We start from the raw sequence: 24,772 nt of genomic DNA, 5'->3' as shown, positions 1-24,772 counted from the left end.
ATTACGCAAATCTTGTATCTGAAATAAAAATATTTGTCGAATTTAGTTAATATCAGATACTTTTCTACCTGAACAATAAAGAATTTATTGGAGGAATGTTAAATATGGTGCAACGTGGCAAGTAATTATCTGATCTCTGTCTTTCGATTTCGTTTTTATTTAGAGACCTGATTCAGTGTACATGTAATAGTAAAACCAATTTAAAAATAAAAAAAATATCTTAATAATGTACATAACTTTCAACGAAATATTATATAATTAATAAAAAAAATCATGTAACATTTTACATTTGCTCTATTTGCTACAGGTCTCAAATAATTCTGTACAAACAACGTTTGAAAAAATTAGTATCTAAAGCACTTGCATTGTCATTATTTGAATTGCTTTATTGTCACTTTCGACTTGATCGACGGCGGCGAAACGATCTATTCGGAAGCGACTTCACACTTCATTGGCAGCCGAAATAAATTTTAGCAGTTTTAATTTCCTATTTTTTATCTATCTTTATAATGTAAAATTGAATATTAACTAAACAATTAACTTTTTAATATATTCATCAGAACCGTTAATGTTTTCGTTTTAAATAACTTTCTATAAACAGTAATTAATTTTTATTGGTCGTTAATTTTGTTTATATTAAGATTGATTACTTTTGCCGTTATGGAATTTGAATTAAAAAAAAAACAAACAAATGTATTTCCCTCCAAAATTTTGTCACAGAACATATAGTCTTCAGATGTATAATTAAATAATAAGAAAATGAGTAGTAAAAGAATATATTGTATATTTTAATTATCCATTCGAAATTTTATCCAATTCGTCTGTTTCGCGTAATGTTGCCAAACGGTTGCATTTCTTTAACCCCCCATCGTGGAACTGGCGCCGACACAAGTTATAAAGAGCGGAGAAAGCTCCAACCGCGCAGTCGTCTCGCTCGGCAGTTCGCGTTCCGGCGTTTCCCGCGCATTTTTGACATTCGCTGTGTCACTATAATACACGGATATAAGTGATTTAATCAAAATGAGAATAAGGTAAATATAATTCTATTATTATTATATATAATTAATTAATTGTCTTGCATTTAAATAATTATCAGGTATTTATTGCAACGCTTGAATGAATTGAAGTAACATAAAAGTTTCTAAAACCGGAAACCGAATTTTAAGAATATTGATTATTTTAAATACATTATTATGTTCCTCAAAAATCAAGTAATTTTAAAATAAACATTATAACAATAAAATTAGTAACAAATATATTAAAAAATTCCTTTTAAAACAAAAATCGACGAGCTATTATTTTTTTAACACTTAAAATTACTATTTTTAATGTATTATCATAAATATTTATTTAATTAGTAAATTAGCAATGATATACATAAAATTTGTTATTACTAAGATGATAATTAGCGAAAAAAATATATATTATCATACGTACTTCACTTTCTCCTTGTGTGTTAGTTTTTAATTGCATTAGATAAAAAATATTACATAATAGAAAATATAAAGACTTTCTAAGTGATAAAGATATGATTATAAGAATATTGCAAGTAAATAGAACAATTATAGTTATGTATTAAAACAGTGAACATACTTAATCAATTAAAAAATTGTTTTAATTAAATATAATTAAGGATTGTTTTGTTTAGTAAAATAATGACCAATGAAAAATATTAATGACCATATATTTTCCTCCAATATTCCTCGGTGCCTTGAAGAGGAAACTCTACCAAAGACATACGGCACTGAACTCTGGGCTATTACTAGTCCTCATTGGCAAGCTTGCAGTCGCTTAACAAGCTATGGAGAGGGCTAAGTACAGTTTTTCTCAACGAGATGAAACTATAAGGTCCATTGACTAACGAGGTTTACCCGGCATAGTTCAGGAAATTGTCAAGACGTAGCAGGAAGCAATACACGTAGAGTCCACAATTGTCCGCTAAAGCCTTATGGTTCTAAAGTGGATCTCCGCTCGCAAAGTGGACAGACAAACTTGTTAACGTCGAAGACGCTATTACAGATCTCTACAAGTCCATCTGTGGGCATCCTGCGGTTGAAATGGTGACAAATTTTAAAGACCAAAAACTTTTCTAAAAATAAACAGGTAAAAATTCTCGTGTGAACTCTCGAGATCGCTTCAAAAGAGACATATGCCCACAGCTGGGTATAGATCTTTCCCATAGATTTCCAAAACCTTAACAAGTTCGTATGCCTACCTTGTTTAAACACTACTCTGGTCTTGTCCGTGGTTCACCTCTAGAACCTTAAGGCTCCAGCGGCCATTAATAAGGCTTTTCTACTTCGACTTTTCAATTGTATATGTAATATCTATTATTTTTACAAAAAATGTATCGATAAGATATGTAACAGTGGAATAGGTACGATAATCAACATATTACAGAGCTATTGAATATACATCAAGTAATTATCGATTATTCGATAGATTGGAATAATTAAAATCGATAACCAATTGTTCATACTAATCTGGCACGCATTTCCTATCGATTGTTACTGTTGTTTTTTTTTTCTAGATGATTTAGTTAAAAAAATAAGGACACTTACAAATAATTACTTTTAATATTTGTAAATGGTTGTTGTCTTATAATGAATGTCTAATATAATCTGTGATCATACGAAATCTATTAAAATGCCAAACCTGAAACGATACTTTACTTATCACGTGATCACTAAATTCGATTCCGATTTTATCTACAGACCTAATTTTAATGTACTTGTAACAGTAAAATCGATTTAAAAATAAAAAATAAATCCTTAACAATGTTACAAAATTGTTACTTTAAAATCATGTAATGTTTATCATTTTGTCAATTTTGTTTTAAATGTTTTTATACTAGCGATGATTTAAATAAACATAAGTCGAGCAAACATTTTACTTCTTCATTATCGAATGCATCGTTTATTAAGCACAGATTATACCAAAAACCATATTACAGTAACCGGCGATAAATATTGCACATCGAGTTTTGGAAAGAGACAATCAGGTAATTTCGGCTTCGTGGAGCGTTATCTCTGTCGCACGAAATACAACGACTAACAAAACGCTACATAGATAGCGTGGGACAGAGATAGTGCTCTACGAAGTCGAAATTAGCAGACTGTCTCTTTCCAAAGATATATTGGGTACTCTATTTCACAGCATATTTAACAAGATGTTTGAAAATGAATTGTTCTAATTTTAAGGGATTTTTTTGTTATACAATAATTTAAAACAAAAATTATAAAATCCACAGAGTTCTTAATTACTTCTTCTCAGTAGGAGGCGCGTTATGAACTAACTGATTGTAATGATCGTATATATTAAAGCTACTTTGACACTTAGATGTAAATGAGAAATTTCACGATTAAACTGGCATGGATATTCAGATGGAATATTCGAAATGTGACACCCCGTCCGATCTCTTTCTGGTGTGGTTGTGTAAATGTGGTTTCACACCATTTTTGAGAACAGTGATGACTTGATGACAACATTTAGAACATAACCTACAATTCCTTCATGGGCCAATTTCTTCATTGATATGCCATTCCAACTCGTACTGAATCATATCTGGCCATGATGAAACAGCTGTTTTTTAATGGGAACCCATATGTACCCCCCCTCCCTTCGCTTACTAATTGCAAACCTCCCCTTTTTGTGTTACGTAAACTAGACCGCCTCGGGTCTTTCCAGTGGTCCACCTGGACCACTTTGGGAGCCAACACTTTAAATGATAACCAACAAATAGTATTAAATAGTGACAGAAGGAGATAAGTTTTTCAAATACAGATTCTGTTTACCAATAAATTCGATTTCCTTGACTTTATTTTTCATTTTTTATCTTCATCATCAAATTAGGTTATAGACGCCCACTGCAAGTCTTGACCTACCGCAAGGATCGCAACAATGACTAGTCTAACACTATACGCATTCGCGACCTTAATAATTTTTTCGAATGCTTACAATAGTTGTATTAAAAAAACAATTTACACGTATCTACATTGAATTAAAAATGAATTATGAGCTTAAAATATCGATTAATCAAATCTTATCTCGAATCATACTGGCAGGTAAGAATCGATTTTATTTTTAGGTCCTATAAAAAAACATCCAGATTGTTTACAAAGAGAACGGCTTCGTATTCTATTTTTAAATTTTAATGTGTCATTGTTATTTATGTTCCGAGAACTTCATTTATAAATCCTGTTTTTTTACGACTGCCGATTAATGTCTAGAGACTTTTAATAATAATTTAAAATTTGAATTGGTTTTGCTAATAATTTATAAAATCGGAGCGACTTTCTTTTTTTAATAATAGCTATTAATTTATTTTACTTTCGGAATAATAAATAAGCTATAATAGTGTTGACATAAAGTTAAATATACGATCGCATACAGTGTGATTGAATGTATAGGTGAGATTATATTAGTTTTTTTATAATTCTAGTTTGCATCGCTAGTGTTTTTTTTTTAATTTTTTTTCGCTTTTACTAAGCGCAGACTTTTGCAGTTGGCAGAGAGTTGCCGCTATTTGATACGGATCTTTCTTCTCCCAGCCACGAGTCAAGACAGCGTTTTATCATTATTTTCAATTTTTCTTATGGCTGAATACATCTTAGATTTATACATATAAACAATACAATTTGGAAGTTTCACTCAATTAATTGGTACATTATTTTATTTCAAGTCGCTGCCCAAGCGCTACAGACCGTTAAATGCCTTGAGATTTAGGACAATGTGCCGGGTCAACTCACCAAAAGATTCTACCGTAGATTTTTTTCTAATAAGGTCCGGTCAGTTGAACAGAGGTATATTAAGATTTTCACATAGGCTCACGTGGTTAGGTCTTTTGAATTTGAATTTTGATCTCAGTGGTGAAAAATCTGTACTGTGGAGCCGTCATAAAGGCAAGCATCGTGGGCGATTTTTTTAAAAACGGAGCAGATAATGATCACCTATTTACGCTCATCACTCTGAAATATGTTACATTAATTAACCTTTGAATAGATTATGTCTATTTTCTATATCCAGCAGTAGATGTCTTGTAGTTGAAATGGTGATGATGACGTCACAAATTTGATAACGAAAATTTTGATAATATTATTTGTGCTTTAATTTCATAATTCATGTACCATGTTTGGCCACAAATATTTGAAAATCGAATTCTCTACAATCTAAATGAAGGCGTGTTTCATACGCCTGAGTTTTGACCTCTTTAGTCGTTTTAAGTTATAACCTCCTTACTGAATTATTTATTACTCGTACTCGTATATTAAATTTAACTGAATTTAGTTTTACCGTGATCGGCACCACTTGGAAGGTTCTTATTCAATTTAGTTTAAAATCTATTGGGTTGTTCGGAAAGTAATTTCGTTTTTTAAACGGTTTTATTTAGTTTTTTTAACGGTTTGGTTTAGGTCAAAATTAGAAATTGAAATTTAATCACCTTCCTGTAGTCAGATTGATCTGAAATTTGGTACACACATTTAATTTAGATGACAATACAATATAATAAAATTAATAACATTATAAATCTAAGATGGCCGCCGATACAAAATGGCGGATTACATATTTTTCCTTAACCCCCTCAATATGAGTATCAATTGAAAGGGCTACACTAGTAAAATACGATGATTATGTCGAAATTTAAAATTCAAGATGGACGCCGTTCCAATATGGCGGACTAGGTACATATTTTTCCACAACCACCACAATATGGGTATCAAAAAACCGTTTAACTTCAAAGTTTTTTAAATGTATTTATTCCCAACAGAGGATTTAATTGGATTTTTTCGCAGCTTACTTAAGTAGCATTGTCATTACATGTTTTGACAGCTGATATAGTAAGCCGTTTAACTGGGGGCAGAGACGCTTTCACAGTGGTTCTGTTGCGCAAAACGAAATTGTAATGACCAAGTAGTGTTAGTTCCGTACGCGGGTCCATCTTGTTGCGGTAGGTCGGAGGTTTGCATAATCGATTATAGTTTCTAATGGCGTTTGTTAGTGAATCTTAAGACACTGTTTATTATCTATTACGTTACTTACTAAGTGAGAGGTGCGGGTTCAAAATTATTACAGAGATCGTATATTCGTATCCATATTTACCTGTTGTTTATGTGTTGGATTGGTATGGAAAGCACTTATGTATGTAAAAAAATTCTCCGATTTCTCTAATTACAAAAACGAATGTATATTTATCATATACAGATTGATTTATGTGTGAAATCTTTAAGCGGTGGGTGTATAAATCAAAGATTACAGATATTAAAAAATAAAGTTATGATAGAAAAATATATGGTATGGTATGGTAACATAATTCAGAGTGATCGCTTTATACAGGATGATTGGAAATAAGCGTAAAGGATTTAAATCTTTTGGCTGTTGATTGAGCTATACACATAGCCTGTAAACCATACACACAGTCGAGCGTCGAATATAGTCGACGGCCGTAATATGAACGCGCACGGCCGAGCGTCGACTTTATTCGTCGACCAAGAAATTTTAACCTATCTCTGCAGTTACAGTTTAAATATCCTTAAGTGAACGTAATGCATATCTGTACTAGTTTGTAATGTAAAACACTCTCATTACAAGTGTTAAAGAGTAAGACGCGCCCAGTATCGCGGCAGGTAAAAGCCTACTGTGGGCATCTACCTGTTGCCGTCTGCTATAGACGACGCTCGTACCGAAGTGGGTAAAGCTTGTAGTCATATAACCCATTACCCTGTATATTTTGATTTTAAGACACGTTAAATTGTTCGATATTTAATATCAAAATATTTTACTTATGAAATATATACAAAAGTAGCAACAGGAATTTGTTTCAGTTATTTCATTTTATAGATATAATAAATAGTTTTAACTGCGAATGTTTGGTTCGAGATATTTAAAATTCTATCTGGTCGACGTCAAAGAATTTAAAGTGCTATCTGAAACTGACCAAGAATGTATATAATAATAAAATGTTTACCTATAAAGAGCGTTATATCTTAAAGTTGGTTTACATCGATCTTTCTAGAAAATACGTATTATTTTTTATACTGTATCATATATATATATTACAACAAATGAGCAGCGATATCTCAACGAAAGAGAACTGAGACTTGGTATGTTAGGTCGCAGATTCGATTTTCAAAATACAATCTTTAATCATTCACTCTTTGTGCATTAATCATATAGGATTGCCACTGCTCAGGAACAAGTTTCCAGAGGATGGACAACAGCGTCCTCTGCGTATTATCAAACCAAACTGCGATCGCCAACACGCCCGCCAAGGGTTGGAAATTATGGCATAACCCGCCATAGATATCTTTGGAGCAAGCCTATGTTTTACTGTGGGCGTCTATGAAGTGGATTAAATATAAATACAAGACTGTAAGAGTGAAAATATTGAAGATATTCAAATTTAAAATTCATCTAAGGTTTATTTAAATACATATATAGGATACGTATGGAGGTTGACATACTACCTTGAGGCGACGTCCGACGTATAAAGTTCATACGAATTTGTGGGTAGTCTTGAAACAATTGGCGCCCAAAATGTGCCTCTGAAAAGAATGTTGGAATACCTACAAATCTACTCTAAGTACATGATAGAGCACTCTGACAATGTAAGTAGATGTCACGTACTTCACTAAGCTGGCATCCTCACGAATTCTTCATTTAATGGAATCAGGCGTTACCTTGCGGAACCATCCTAAGTAAGAAAAGGACCAATATTTAGCCACTTCCGCACATGCCCACTGATAAATGCGTATGCGGCAAACAATGCGAATTACACAACTGCCACCGTTAAATCACTCAACACGTGTTTCACCCTTCCACGGGGCATCTTCAGGAGTTATGTTACACCGATTAGTGCCAAACACACAGTGTTTCTTTATTTATTATTTGTGAGCATTGGCGACGTTATTAACACAAAACATGTCGGCCACTTGGTGAACCAATGATCTGGTCAAGGTCGCGGAAAGTCACTGGATGCTGGCAGCAGAAGGCCGACATCCAGGCGATTTGGTGAACCTTATGGTGGGCGTCTACTGCCTAAGTTGGTGATGAAGTCTGAAATCTAATTCATATTTTACAAGCTTATTAATATTATCTGTGACAACTACATACAAAAACAACTCTATAAGGTTATCTGTACAAAAAAATAATATACGTGTCCACCCACAAGTATTTTGTTTTACCCAAATGTAAAAGATGATGTGTCATCGATGACTTGCATTGCTTGTAAATGAGAGGGCATTAAAAACAAATTTCTCGAATTAGAAAATTTTATAATGAAACCGAAGATTTTCTATTAAATACATTAGAAATCGTATCATTAACATTCCTTTCATGTCTTAAGATGTAGTGTCTATCAAAATTAATACTAAACTTATATCTAAGCGTCGGTATGTTCAGACGTGGCATATAGTTGTCTGTATTCTGTATTTTCTCACAGTGCAGGTGTATTACGTAACATAGACTACGCAGTCTCGTAACCCGTTTTGCGTATTTACCAGCACGTTGAGATTGTAAATATTTTTCCCTGCGCCCTGATAAATAAAAAACATATATAAATTCGTCAATTTTTTATTTGGATCAATCAAACTGGCAACTTACGTAATTTATCTTCACAGATAATTATCAAAACTTTAAATTTAAACCCTATTTTATCTTTGTTCTGTAATAAATAGACATTTGTTTTAAACCAACCTTAAAAATAGGCAAAACCTATTTGGTATTTATTTACTTTATCATTTTATTGGCAAATCACATTTCATTTCGTACAGATTAAAAATAACCGTATTATTATAGTCTATTTATTTTTAGTCAATTTTTTTAAGAGTATCTTTTATTGGTTTTATATTAGAAGTCTTGTTGTTATCTATCGATAGATATATTTTGTCGTGTCCTTTCATATTTGTGATTATATCGTTCACTTTACTAGTTTCTTATAGATTTGGAGAAAATTGTCATGTACGTACCCGGCGATAAATATTGCACATCGACCTTTGGGAAAGAGACAATCGGCCAATTTCGGCTTTGTTGAGCGTTAACTCTATCACACAAAATACAACAACTGACAAAATGTCATACAGGCAGTGTGTATAATGCCTTACTATGATACTAATTGACTTTTTCGATTCACACAGTTTGTATCTAAGTCAGTTTCAGTTACAAGACCACCGTATATTTTGTTTTAAAATGACATATTTGCGCAATTCAACCATATCAAATGTAAACACGCACGATTCGAGTACATGTGTGAATCTAATTCACAATTATGCGATCAATTCGCCATTGCGCAATCCGTTCGCGCGTCTTTTGACAGGACAGCTGTCAAGGCGGCCATCTTGACAAATAAGGGCAGTGACGAAGTGTGAACGAAAGTTAACTGTAAATAATAGACAAATGTTTTGTCTCGGTGTTTGTCAACTTGACATAGTTCTCTCCGAGCATTCAAGTATGACCTTGGTTTTTTATATTTTTATTAAATTAAAATGTAAACCTAAACATTAATTTTCACCGCTTTTTCATCTATTCTTTGATGAAATTTATTTGCAAGTATATTTGCTTAAGCATAAACATGGTCATCATCATGTCAGATGATAGACTCTTACTGCAATGCATATAGACCTTCGCTAATCATCACCGCCATCACCAGTCATCCGCAGCCCGCATCCAACGATTTTTCGCAACCTTGATATCTGTTTTTTCGTCGGGCCACTTATGAACATATTGTTGCAGAAAAATACTATGTTTATTTATGCATGTTTCTCAACAATATTTACTATGCATTTATATATTCTACAACGATAGCATTTTATTAGAGTTAGATAACATTTAGTATTACTTCAATTATCGCCCTTCATTGCATTGTAGTGATTAGGAGACTATATTACGATCAGAAAGTTACAAAATTGAAACTACCCTCGGAATTTTTTTTTTTGGTCCACAAACATTTGTTACATTAAATAGTGCACGATACATTTATTAAACTAAACATTGTGAAGTCAACTACCAAGTTAATAAGCAATGGTATCCATATTCAACGGAGTGAAGATATGAGTTTGTCACATAAAAATGTAATTTTTTTAAGAATCAGGTACCTAATTAGATTTTTTTTCATTTAATTATTAAATACCTTCAATGAAGGATACACACATGAGTAAAATAATGGCTGTTGATATTTACAGGCAGTTGAATAGCGCTAAAGAAGCTCTGGTTATACCACGAGCTCGAAGCTCGAAGGCTTTCACGGGTAAATCAACTTGAGCTGTTACATTTATTATACCAGATCGGAAAAGTTGCAACAACTATTAAACGTCTATGTAATTATTTAATAATACATTTGTAGTACATCGGGCACCGGATCGTATCGAATTAGATACGAGGTTATAGAAAGGAAGAGGAAAATAGGTGTATACACGCTGCCATCTACTGATAGTTTAATGCTATCTTAGCTAATTGCCTGTTTAAACATGTTATAAATTGATAAAACAATTCCAAATACAAATCTTAAATCGATGTCTTGAAATGGGAAATTCCCGGCAACTTTTCCATTTTTAAATTAACAAGCGCAGCTGATCGTACTGTATCCGGCGATAAATATTGAACATCGACATTTTGAAAGAGACAATCGGCTAATTTCGGCTTCGTAGAGCGTTATCTCTGTCGCACGAAATACAACGACTGATATAATATCACATAGGTAGTGTGGAACAGAGATAGTGCTCTACGAAGCCGAAATTAGCCGATTGTCTCTTTCAAAATGTCGATGTTCAATATTTATCGCCGGATAATGTACATCTATAGTTTTTTTACGTTCAAACATTGTAGCACTTGAGACTATATGGCCAAGGTTTCTATTAGAGACACGATTTTTAAAAATTGGAAATAATTTGGATGGGAGTTCCTCTTATAATCGACATTGAAAAGATATTCGTATGTGCTCAGCTGTAGTTATTACTACTTTAATTAGAAGTTCATACTCGGATTCATACTCGGATTAGATTCATACTCGGAGGAAGTTACGCAAACATCTCAAGTGAAATCACGGCAGGTAATTTGCACGGGCACGCGATTACACGTAACAACTTATGGCAACGGTAATGGCATTCAAAAGTCAAATATACAATTTTGGTGATTTATTAATGGTTCATCATCTGTCTATATTAACCAACAAAATACCATGTAAAGAAAAAAAATTGAGCTGTCTTCGATTCCTTCATCATGCAGGCTTATGGACGCCCACTGCAAGGTAAGCCCTCTCCAAAAATGGAGATCATTACCGACTTTTTGTTGCGATCTTGACTTTCCGTGATCTTGAGTATATCGATGATACCTTACATTTCTTGATCCTTTATTAATTACACATTTATTTATAAAAGTTTTGCTTTACTAAATTTTTTTCTCACACAAAACTACATATATAATGTTTGTTTTAACTGTTTGCGAAAAAGCGCTCCCTTATTTTTTGTTGAAAACCGTGATGCAGTTTCAGTGTGTCTTTGTTCACCTAGATGTGCCTAGTATAGTACCTAGATGTGGGGGAGGCCCCACAATACTATATATCACTGCTTGAATCCATCTTAAAGAAAAATCTTACGAAAATAATTACAGTACCCGGTGATAAATATTGCTCATCGACCTTTAGAAAGAGACAATCGGCTAATTTCGGTTTCGTAGAGCACTATCTCTGTCCCACACTACCTATGTGACGTTTTGTCAGTCGTTGTATTTCGTGCGACAGAGATAACGCTCTACGAAGCCGAAATTAGCCGATTGTCTCTTTCCAAAGGTCGATGTGCAATATTTATCGCCGGGTATTGTATCAAAATCAATTAATATTTGTCTGAATAAGAGTGTTTTATTTGACATTATGAAGTATATATATGTGTCCCGCAGTTATGTGTTCTATTAAATATTGCTTAGCATTCAAAAGGTTTGCTTTTTCTTTAAAACTTCATCAAACATTTTTTGTATGTTGGATATGGTAGCACCAATCATGGTAGAACATTAAACAAATGTACAGTATCCTTAATAATTCAAATGTCCCGGCGATTGGCAATATAATCACAAATAGACAATACATTTTGACCGCCAAATGTGTTAAAAACAATAGCATTGAACTCACAATCGGTAAATAGATTGGTGATATATTTCTAAATAATAAACATTGTTTTAAATAAATACCGAATATATTGCATATCGACCTTTGGAAAGAGACAATAGACTAATTTCGGCTCTTTCCTTACTATCCTCTTTATACAGTATAATTGGCGATTTATATATAAAACCTTTAAAGAAATGAATGTACATCTTATTAAAACATCAATGAAAAAGCTTTATTTCATACCAAACAAATAACTTAAAAATTAGTAATTTTAAATAATAATTGGATGATTTTGTGTTAACTTTGTATGGACCCCCTCAGGGTAAAAGCCTCCTCCAAAGCTTTCCATTTTACTCTATCTTTGGCAACTTGGAACCACCCGTGACCTGCCGCAGCCACGATCTCTTCTGCCCATCTGGCATTAGGTCTGCCTCTCTGTACCTCGTGGTCCCGTTCATTCTAAAACCTTTTGTGTCCACCTGTTATCAGCGAACCTCGCCACCTGACCTGCCCAGCTTCACTTTCTTTGGAGGGAATAGGTATACGCATCAGTTATACACGTTTTTTTGCTGATGGCTGTATTCCTTGTTTTGTCTTTTAATTTGATATCCAAGTAGCTTCTCTCCATTCTTCTCTGAGTGGTTTGTATTCTGTTCCTAGTTTTTAGGCCAAACGTACAAGTTTGGCATCCGTAGGTGCATGGTAAAATCTCAGAGTCCATAACTATATATACATAATAACACACAGATAATAAAGAATAGTAATGAAAGTACTTACATTAATTATTTTTTACTATCTATCCTTGCACACTGAACTGCCAGAAGTCTGACTTGTCACATTCTTGTCAAATAGAGTTTCAGAGAAATCGCGAAGATTGAAAGAAGGTGTGAACACTTGGAAGCTTTTTGCTAAAGCCGTTAAAGGTATTATACCTATAATCAATAACAATATAGATATCAACGGGAGACTAAAGTATGAAATATTCTCTCATTATATTTTATTACTTTTCTTATAAGAAATATAAACATTTATATAAATAATGGATATTGCTAAACGCAAACAATAACCGCGCGATTGTCAAATGGTAAAGTAAAAATTAATGATTCAAACCGTGAAGTTTCGACAGATGCAATTAATCGGAGAGAACTTGACCACGATTCGCGTCAAATGATAATGAAACGGAACGCAATACGCTATCCCACGACGTGAACAATGACGATTGTCGTTTTCGTTCAAACAATGAACGCGTGTTTTTTTCTTCATCTACCCACAAAAGACGTCCACTACAAGGCATAGGTTTCCAAAGATAGCCACGATGACCGGTCTAGCGCTGCCGACATCCGGGGACTTCCCGTGAACTATATCATGTCGTCCACCCACGTCCGACCCACGCCACTTCAGAATCTTTTGGTCTTTTGAATACTTCAGACAAGCGATCATTCGAGTTATGTAACTGTATCTACTACTACTACTTACTACTACTGTATCTACTGTACTACTACTACTACTACCCTATGTATGTACCTGATCAGGCATCGATGTCGATGATCAGGCATCGATGTCGATGCCTGATCACGTATCTGTTCCTTACTAATCGTGAGTTACGCTTTTTGCTGGTGGTGATAGATTTAGATGACTATCCAAGCACGTATTCGTTTCTGAAAGGCGACAAAAATGTAATGTAAGAAATGGGATCGAAATGATATATTTACATGTATACAAAAATTATTTACAATTAGGTCCGAACCCAACGACAGTCGCTACAATACTGACGACATCCGAATTTATAGCGTTCGAATTTGAATTCGAATTTCAAAATTTGACACAAAAGTATCATCTTTATAGTGGCCAGTAACACGGAGCGTGATCGCTGCATGTGTATGTACGTACTCTTCGTTTATGTATCGTTTGAAAGTGATAGCTTCACCTTCGAGTACGGTTAGAAGTCGTGACCGATTATGTTCATTCAAAGGAAAATATCTTGTCTTTCCGCTTTAAGGTCAAAGAGAAAACCATTATTTTGTATGCTTATATTAATAAAAGACAGAAAAAGTTAAAATGAAAGTAAAATATTTAAGATTGAGACTTTTTTTCGTGGACGCAAGTTACGAAAAAGATCGGTCGCTGCAGAGCGTTGTGCACGCATTTTTTTTTTCTTTTAACTCTTATACAGATTGATTGGAAATAGGTGTAAAAACTTTAAAGGCGTGAATGAAGGTAATTGGCCAGTATATGCTAGTTATTATTTTTCACCTCAAAGCTACCTATTAATAATCACCGTGTATGAATAACTGTTTTTGGGGATTCCCACGGAAGCCTTGACACTAGAAATTACAATGTTTTACTGGATAGGACACCGCCGCCAATTCTACCGTTGCTCAGGAGGGTGTACTTGTGTGTATTTGACCAGGCGACCACGATATAGGTTGTCATTTAGTAAACATTCAGCATTTTGATTGCCGTACCATAGGCGAGCGAATCTTCGAGAAATACTAACATGTTTTTATTATAATTTAGTTCAGAACTAAAATATATACAATATTAAATTTTTTGTACAATTCCAAAAATATTGGTAGAATCCAGTTTTTGTAAAAACTGAATTGTTCAAGTTTTTTTTTAAAATGGAATTTATTATGCTAAAATGGCGATTAATCTACATCAATATCAAAAAATAACATTTAGCTAAAATTAGAAATTATTCTCGCACGGTTGAACAATAATTATTAACAATGTTTCCTCACTTACTGAAAATTAGAAAAATTCTTTAAAGAGTTACGGAGTGCGCTTGCGAAATGGTGTGTTCAACACAACTAGGTATTAGCACAACATCAACCGGCAACATTGTCACGGCCCAGATATTTTTTATCTGTGCATTTTATGCAGCGAAATGAAAAGCGCGCGAAATGGATACGCAAGATTCTATTTCACGTCTCGATGGTTCCGTTAGGAAGCATAGGTAAAATATCATTTATTTTTAAACGCATTTTGCGTAACATAAATTTTTCTTTTTAATAATATTACATTTCTTACATCAATTTTACTTAAGTAATATTACCATAATAAAAATGATGAATGTGTTGTAATAATGCGTCGCTATTATTCATACAACCGACAGATTATATAAAAACATTATCCGCTCTCTTTTTTTGTATACGTCACAACAAATAAATTAAAAAAAAAACTTTTTTTTAATTTCACATACCTGTTGTCAAACTTGTCAAAATACAAAAGAAGTAGCTGTCAAATTTTGTTTGTCATAAATATTTATGAAAAAATCCTTAAAATCAGAAAATATTATGTTTCAATTTAAAACTCATTTTCAAAAAAATGAAATTAACCAAAGAGATAATTTAAATTATTATGTATTATTATTATCCTTTCTTAACATTATATTTAAATTATTATGTTTAGAAAGGATATTCTCAATGAATTGTCATATTTAACTATAATTCTTTTTACATATAAAATAATAACGATTAATAAATAGAAAGGATATCTCTTTATGTACATACCTATATATTTACAAAGTAACAAAATAAAATTGAGTAATATTTTTCACATACAAAAGGCTGCAATGGTATAATAGTGCGTTGTATTAAGATTTTTTTTAATTTCTCCCCGATTTACCGTTTTTACTCACTCCTCAATACAATCTATTCTTCTTCGGAACGTGATCCCCCTCGATATTAGGATGAACAGGAATCGTTGCGCATTCAAAGCGAAGGTTGGAAAGCTGTCATATATATATATATATATATATATATATACACATAGTACTCACAGAGAATGACTTCGGCATTCAATAAATAAAATGAACTCGTAACTTCCATAGTTTGATAACAGGTGTTACCAGCTTCGTTATAACATTCCATAATAGATCTTAACACGTAAATAAAACTAGATTTACCTGTTCGTATCTATAGCAACGTACCGAGATGTTGTAAAAGTAAATATTACATTTTACGGTTTGAACTTCGCCGAAATTGCAACACGTAACATCCCGTCGTCGTGTTCGGTGCTACACTTTCACAGTTTCGTAATGTATTTTCTCGCTTCTTAATTAAGAACACTCGATGTACTTTGCCGGAATTATGTTTCATATTATTCACATTACTTTTAATCTATGAGATTTACAAAAGAGCGCTGGACTAAAAAGAGCCGGCAATAATTGTTTTTTTTGTGAACTCTTTCACAATTCAATCTTTTTATCTTTGTTAATAAATAAAATTTGATTGTCTGTGTGTAATATGAAAATAACCGCTATTTACTACATGCATATGAATATAGGGTACATACACCAAAATTACATTTTTGAAAATTTATTTCTGTTTGTTCCGGTTTATCTCTGAAATCTGAATCTGAATGTCTAGACCTATTTTGAGAGACTAATACTGGCAGGTAGCTGGTGTTTAGACGAGTAACTTGGGCTACTGATTTGAATTTTAAAAAATTCTTTAAAGAAAAAAATAAACTAAATAACTTTTTTTGTTAAATTCTGCGCAGCTGAAGTCGCGGGCACAACCAACCGTAAATATAGATGTAATTAAATATATTATAAAGCTATAAATGTATATATATACGAGTATAAAAGTTTATACAGTGTTATTATTTATACATGTAAAAGCTTGTGTAGTTTTTTTATTTGTCAACGAAAAGGTTTTAGAACTATTTCCAGTAATTTATTTTTTATATGAAATGTAACTGGTCGAAAAATTCGGGCTGTACAGTCTGCAGGTACAGATAATAAATAATATTTAACTTTAATATATAGTAATCAGAATTTTAAACTAACTAAATAAACATGCTTAGTAATATAAATAAGGATTATTTCATTTTGTATCATTACAAATCTGCGGTAGTTGAGATCTATTCATGAATTTTTAGAGCTGGCAACTTTTTACTGCGGCAGTGTGACCTGATAAAAAGCGGACCGTCCACACCCTTGCACCAATAAGTGTATAAAGTACATAACCAGTTACAAGATCGTCAAATTAAACCGATTGCATTACTTACCACATGACAGTTTACGTAACGGCCCTGTATGTGAGTTACGGCGACCATTTTGGTGAAATTGCCGCCATTATGTAATACGCCATTTTGATAATAATTTTATTAAGGCCAATTCAATAATTGATCTTCGTTTAAAAAGCTGCTCTGAAATCTTCGAATCGTTTTTTATTGAGCAACATTATTAATTACCTTACAACATGAAATGGCACAGATAATAAATAGTGTCTGAAATTTAATTCGTTTACTGTTGTTATTAATCTGTGTTTAGAATATTTTTAAATATTGAGGAACCTTTTTTTTTAAAGTCAGTAATGTTATCGATAGTGTTCGATTTATAAAAAAATAACTACGACGTTGTCTATGAATAAGGAAGTGTGCTGCGTATGTGAACTGGATCACAGGCAAAGCGAATAAATTTTATTATCTGTAATTGAGAGCTTTTAAGTGGAACGCGGGTATTCAATGCAAATATGTACTGTAAGATGCTTACTTTATGAGTATGATACTATTGCGTAAACCTAAACATTCGCATAGTACTGCATTAATGACTAATAACTTGGAACATTCCAGAAGCATTCGAAATACGTATAGAGAATGCAACGAAGATATTTTGACAGTTTGATTACCTATTATTATGAACTATACTATTATGTGAATGGTTTCACACTTAAATAAATTATGATTGTTTAAATCCAATTTTGTTGTATCGTAATGTCAATTAAATAAAAAAAATCTTGTAAAAATCCTAGTAATTTTCGTAAATAATTTTTTACAGTACCCGAAAATAAATATTGCACATCGGCCTTTGAAACAGACAATCGGCTAATTTCGGCTTCGTAGAGCACTATCTCTGTCCAACACTACCTATGTGACGTTTTGCCAGTCGTTATATTTCGTACGACAAAGATAACACTCAATATCAATCATAGTTCAAAAGATATCATGATGAATCAATACATAAGTGGAAATATCTTTCAAAATAAAATTAAAAACATTCTTTATTCGAATAGGCTGTTACAAGCACTTTCGAATCGTCAATCAACATAAAATGTCGGCATTGTTGTACCTACAGGAAGCTACCACCGGCTCGGAAGGCAGTGTTGCTGAGAGCCGGCTAGAAACTCAACAGTTGCTCTTTACAAATACAGTTTTATAAAGAGTCCGCGATAATAATTAGCTTCCTGAGTGAGCATCAATAAAATTTAATTCCACGCATTAACATCAGTATAGTATTCTTGGACAGAATAATATACTTTTTTAATAATATTATATATAGATAACGTTTGACTAGATTCATATCTTGTATATATTAAAACGACAAAAAACTAAAATTTTTCGTTGCCTAGTATTGCTTAACATACCTTGATAGAAGTAAAGTAATATTTTTTCATTTGTTCCAGGTGGAGTATTTTAGTTGGTGTGATGCTGGTGGCAGCAGTTGCGTCTGAAGACAGTGAAGATGGCGTACCAGACGCAGGTGTTGACGGAGATGAACTGTCATTGGATCAGGAGGTAGGTTTTCTATAATCACAATTATCTTATCACTACATCGACATCGCAAACCCACTGTGTTTCAGACGATAATGGGCCTAATCGATGACATTTCAGGAGATTTATTTAGATTATTATAAATGGTAATATCCTAATAAAGAACTTTCGTCATAGATTTTCATCGATTGCACAAATCTTAGTCATATATAGGAAAACCTGTAATGCCTGTTGGTTTGTCGACGTGACCTTATTGAAGTACCCTCGGGTTTGAATCAAGAAATATGAAATACCTTTAAGCTATTATCGTAATATAATATTAGGTTATTAATATCGTCATTTACGTCATATACTACTGTGACCAAAAAGTATGATTATTTTTTTATAAAATGTAGATTCTCTATTTATTCTTCCAAATCGATTTCATCACCCTCAAAGTGATTCTCGTACGATAAAATGAATTTTTGGCAACGCTTTTTCCAGTCTTCGAAACAATCTGAATAGTTTTTTTTCGATATAGCCTTGAAGACCTTCGAATCGGTTTTTATCTTCTCAATCGTGTCAACGACATCCTCGCAATGGCGTTTTGAGTTTGCTGAATGAAAAATGAAGAGAAGTCGCAGGGAGCCAAGACAGGCGAATACGGTGGAACAATATCTGTAGAATTTTTAACGCTTTTTTTTAGATATTGGTTTTGGCTCAATCTAGACTTGACGCGTTTGACTAAAACACGTGTAAGTTACAGATAAATAAATCTTTTGACAAACAGACGCTTGGCAAATAACAGTTCTACCAACCTAGGAAAAAATTATCTGTCGTCCTAATGCCTGGGAGTTTTATTGACAATTTCACCTCACTTTTTGATTACAGTAGTATTAAAGAGAAAAGTTTTAGAATGGATTTAACGTTCAGAAATAGAAGCGCTTGAAATATTCCCAATACATCGTCGTCGAACGTCACGTTTAGAAATGACCAAACATCACAGTCGTGCTATCTCGTTTGTGTATTTTGTTAAGAGAGGTTCACACGGAACTTCGTACTCTTTCGTCTTGTTTCCTATTATATCATTAGTTCCTAAGTAATCCAGGGGTCCACGGGAGACGCGACAAGGGTCGTCAACTTTTTGTGAAAGTAAAGGTTCTATTTATAAGAGGCACCTGTGAAAATTTATCTGCTTATAAGACACAAGTCTCTCCTAAAGATATCTATGGTAGGATATACCGTACTCGCTATGCTTGGCAGGTAAATTGGCGATCGCAGTGTGGTATATACGCAGAGGACGTTGCTGCCATTCTCTACAATCCTTTATAAATAATTCACAATGTGTGAATTATATAAGACAGTTTCACAGGGATTGAACCTGTGATCTACAATTGCATTTCTTAGTCCTCTAACGCTAAGCTACCACTGCTGTCTATAGTTAAGACCTAAGATGATATCTTGACTTCATCTATTTTTGTAGCAGATAAATATGTCTCAGTGATGACGCGACGAGATTTCCAAAGCGCCGTGATATTTCTTTTTAGGAATATATTTGAATTTGGTGGTATGTAACTGTGTAAATATGTGGTAAGTGTATGTGAAACTAGTTAAATTTAGAAATATTACAATTACTTGACTAAAAGTGCTCCGTACATTATAACCGTTGTTCTAGATGTGCGTATGTCTAAATATAATGCGTTCCACAGACTATAAAACTTTACGCGGGTACATTCACTTTCACATCTAATCTAAAATCGATAAACACGTAAGATTTAATCAGTCGAAAGTATTTCGCTCGTTCTCTGTCAACCTGACGGTGAATACCAATTTGAATCTAACACCTTATTTGCAGTCATACGCTCTGACAGATGAAAGGCAAAGGAATCCAACCTGTACAGCCAAGTTTTGACAGTTGATTTAAAGCGTTGCAAATCTACATTTTGTTTTTTAATATATCTCAAGTGTCACAAGTCAAAAGCTCAACCACCTTATATATACAAATTCCCGAATCATTTTGTATATATGAATTAATTTTTATTATTACACCATACTTCACATCGACTCATTTTATATATCAGGGGTTATCAAGCAGTGAAATTAATGAAAAAAGATATTAAAATGCTGAAATTATATCACTCATACAGCATATAAATAAAAGTACAAAGAATGTATATTGTAATAGATATTAAAAAATAAATACGTCTATTTTACTTCTTGATAATTATTTATAATCTGTTGAACTATTGACAGAGCTTCTCAGTAATTGTTTCAAATGTTCAGTTAGTTAGTACTGCTCGGGTGCCATAAAATGAAAAGGGAACTCTGGTACATTTTTCAAGAGCCACAAATATCCTTCAAAGAGGCGTATGTTCCTCTTGAGCTGCAGGTTAGTCAGCCCCGGGTATATCCTTTCGGAGTTAACTTTGAGTTCAAGATTCGTTTCATGCATTTTCTTCATTTTCCACCCGCCATCACTTCAATGGATTCCGTAAATAGAGCACAATTAAACTTAATGTCCTATAATAAATTCGTCGTAGTTTCTGCCCATTACAAGGCACAGACCTTCCCCAAAGATATCGCCATAATCGCCACGTTTAGCACGCGAGTTGGCGATCACGTTGTGGTATTATGGTATGCAGAGGACGCTGCTGCCAATCCTCTGGAAAAATGAATGTTAGCAGGATAGGATTACCTATATCAGTGATTCCCAAAGTGGTCTATATCGACCCCTAGGGGTCTATGACAACCTGCAAGGGGTCTACGTCAGCGAAAAAAAAATTGGGGGTCCATGAAATGAAAATGGGGGTCCACGACAGTGGACTATCTTATATTATCAAAACATATACTATCTATCTACATACTATCTTATAATATCAAAACATTTACATTATTTATAAAAGTACCTATAAAGCAAAAAAATTATTATATATGTTTATAAAATTGTGTAAGTTGTAGGATGTTGGTATAATAGATTGGTTTAGTTGTTATAGTAGATACAAAATTCTATTTTGAGTAGTTTTAATTTAAATTCAAATATTAAATGTATAGATTAACATGTGTTTTTGCTTAAAGTTTTTAACACTAAACTTCACTACAGTTAGAAATTTACAGGAAATCAATATCAGGTAAGTAGGGGATCTACCCAACACGGAAAAACATGGCAAGGGGTCTACGACACAAAAAAGTTTGGGGAACTCTGTCCTATATATTTAATGTCTAAATCGAACCCATGATCTTAATGTAATAATACATCAGACGTAAATCTAAAAGAAATCACTTAAAATATATTTACGTTAGTTTCTACCAGATGGACTTTTCTGTCAATATTCTATCTCTATCAAATCCCAACAATTGCTTAGAATTTGCAAAAGAAGATAGTGAAACATTAATTTCCTTGTATAACTGTCACACTTGCTATATTAAATATTTAAAATAACATTACGTCTATGTCCACAGAAATACAAATATGTATACACCGTTGTGCAAAGCGAGAGGACCTCGGGTTAACACATTCGCCTGTTTAAGTACAGTATAAACTTCGAAGTACCCATTAGCTTAATAGTAATCTTATTTAAATACATACAAGTGAATGTTTATTTAGGGAAAGTGTGTTTGTGCGAAATGAAACTACATACGTAACTATTTTATGGATGTGTGACTCAGTTGAACATATGTTACGGATTGGACAAACTGTTTCGAATCATCGCCAACATATCACGTATATTTATAGATATAGGACTCTTTTCGGAATTTAATAGGACTGGTTGGAAGCGGCCTGTGGTCTCCACTTCACAAACTTTATACAGTACCCGGCTATAAATATTGCACATCGATCTTTAGAAAGAGACAATCGGTTATTTTTGGCTACGTAGAGCACTATCTCTGTCCCACACTATCTATTGACGTTTTATCAGTCGTTGTATTTCGTGCGACAGAGATAACGCTCTACGAAGCCGAAATTAACCGATTGTTTCTTTCTAAATGCCGATGTGCAATATTTATCGCCGGGTGCTCAACTTGCCTGTAACTTTATACTTGCTCTAGAGTTATTTCTGTACGGATCTACGGTTTGAAATCGTAATTTTGTTATAAATTAAACATAATACTGTAAAGAATGAAAACAATTTTTACTTTCTAAAGAATGGCAACGATATATCAAAGTTTCTTGAGCTATAGACAAATCGTGGCAAAAACTGGCGCGAAATAAAAAAAAAAACATTGTATCGCCTTTCCACTTTCACTTGCCGCCGTCCCAAGTTCACCGTACGTACGCAAACCGCCGGGCCAACGACCGCGTGTTGTCGACGTTATGGTACATTAAAAACATTATTCCAATCTGATCTTGATAAAGTTAATTTTAAATATATATATTTAAACAGTCACGCTGTATAATTTTAAAACACATTTATTTCTCATAGTAGACTTTATATTAAACAATTCCAACAAAATAAATTATTATTGGAGAAGAAGATATATGGAATCGATACGTGATCTCTTCTGATACGCCTTATATAAAGGCTCAAGGTCACCCAGGGTGCAATGGATTAGGAATGAGGAGAATTACCATTGTAGCTGAAAGAATTATTCGTCTAAAGTAGCAGTTAGAATTGGAAGATTTAATGGAATCAGGCGTTACCTTGCGGAAGTCCATCCTAAGTAAGAAAAGGACCAATATTTAGTCACTTCCGCACATGCAGTGTCTCTGTGTTTGACACTAATCGGTGTAACAGAATTCCTGAAGATGCCCCGTGGAGAGGTGAAACACGTGTTGGGTGATTTTACGGTGGCAGTTGTGTAGTTGGCTGGCGGGCGGTGCACTTTGTTGCACGACTACCATTGCATGTGCGGAAGTGGCTAAATATTGGGTCCTTTTCTCACTTAGAACTGCAAGATCCTAAGTAACACGACGTGGGTAGCTCCTCCCTAGATGGACCGATATAGTTGGGAATTTTGATGCAAGTAACACAAGACCGTTCATTATGTCGTTCTTTGACGAAGGCCTATACTTTAAAGGCTTTAAAGGTTGAAAATATCAAAAATAGAAAAAGTACGAATATATCATACTCTGTATATAATTTTATAACTATGATTTACATATCAATGTAATTATTCATCAATATAAATGTTGCCATTATTTTTTAGGAATTATTTTATAGGCCAATGTTTTTTAGATTTCACTATACAAAATAGTTTAATTAAACTTACCTCTTTTAACACAATGCACCTAATTGTACATTAAAAAAATCTATAATTGATTGATTAAAACTGGCAGGTAATTATATCCGGTAATCATAATGCAACATCTAATTGTTTTGAATTGAAAAGCAAAAAAAAATGTTGAATAATGGAACGGTAACGCACGAACGTGTTCGCGATGTTCTTTTTTCAAATGACAATACGTGTTCGTAATTCGAACACGATCGGATGGCGGGAAATACTTCATCGATTGCCTTTAATTACATAAATAGCGTATTACATTCACAACACGAAGCCTTTGCTAAATAATGTTAATTGATGTTAACTTTCATTTAATTTAAATGTAATACGAAATTTACAGTTATTATTTAGCATATAAATAAACCGTATAAACTTTTTATGACCGCCAAACAAAAGTACAATACCCGGCGATAAATATTGCACATCGACCTTTGGAAAGAGACTATCAACTAATATTGGCTTTGTAGAACGTTATCTCTTTCGCACGAAATATAACGACCGTCAAAACGTCACATAGGTAGAGTGGGACAGACTTAGTCTACGAAGCCGAAATTAGCCGCTTGGCTCTTTCCAAAAGTCGATGTGCAATATTTATCGCCGGGTGCTGCATAGAGAATAATGAACTTATTAGATATTTTAGATGTTATTTCACAAGTTAGGAAGATAAATATTAAATATATGAATTACTTTATTTCTTCGTATGATTTGCTTTTATATTCGCTTCATAAACGTTTAGACGTACTGTCAACTATGGCAAGAAGCTATACGGGATCTTTACCCGGCAATGCTAGAAGATATTAAAGGAAAGAAAAACCTTGAAAAGAGAAATGTTTTTGATTAAAGAACCTTCGAGATTCCAATATGCTCTAAGATCACAATAACAAGTCTAAGTTTGTATGCTATTCATATATCACGAGGCGTCTGAACATTCGTAGCTTTGACAGATGTTATTATAGAGATCAATCTGTTTCTTATTTCATT

The 24,772-nt window shown here is 33.3% G+C and overlaps 1 protein-coding gene across 1 annotated transcript in view; it reads left to right on the top strand.

Moving 5' to 3' along the window:
• Positions 1 to 938: 938 nt before the first annotated feature.
• LOC137922348 (uncharacterized) overlaps positions 939 to 24,772 on the top strand; it is a 32,200-nt gene continuing 8,366 nt past the window's right edge. Inside the window, exons 1-2 of the mRNA XM_068765332.1 lie at positions 939 to 1,031; positions 18,505 to 18,616. Coding sequence (XP_068621433.1) covers positions 1,021 to 1,031; positions 18,505 to 18,616 — 123 coding nt within the window. The 5' untranslated portion in view covers positions 939 to 1,020. The remainder of the gene's footprint in view (positions 1,032 to 18,504; positions 18,617 to 24,772) is intronic.

Source organism: Battus philenor, unplaced genomic scaffold (assembly GCF_028537555.1).
Source record: "Battus philenor isolate CCGP_79_NKW_IND1 unplaced genomic scaffold, ilBatPhil1.0.hap1 SCAF_2, whole genome shotgun sequence".
NCBI classification, from domain to species: Eukaryota; Metazoa; Arthropoda; class Insecta; order Lepidoptera; family Papilionidae; genus Battus; species Battus philenor.
This window is presented reverse-complemented; position numbering and strand designations above follow the sequence as displayed.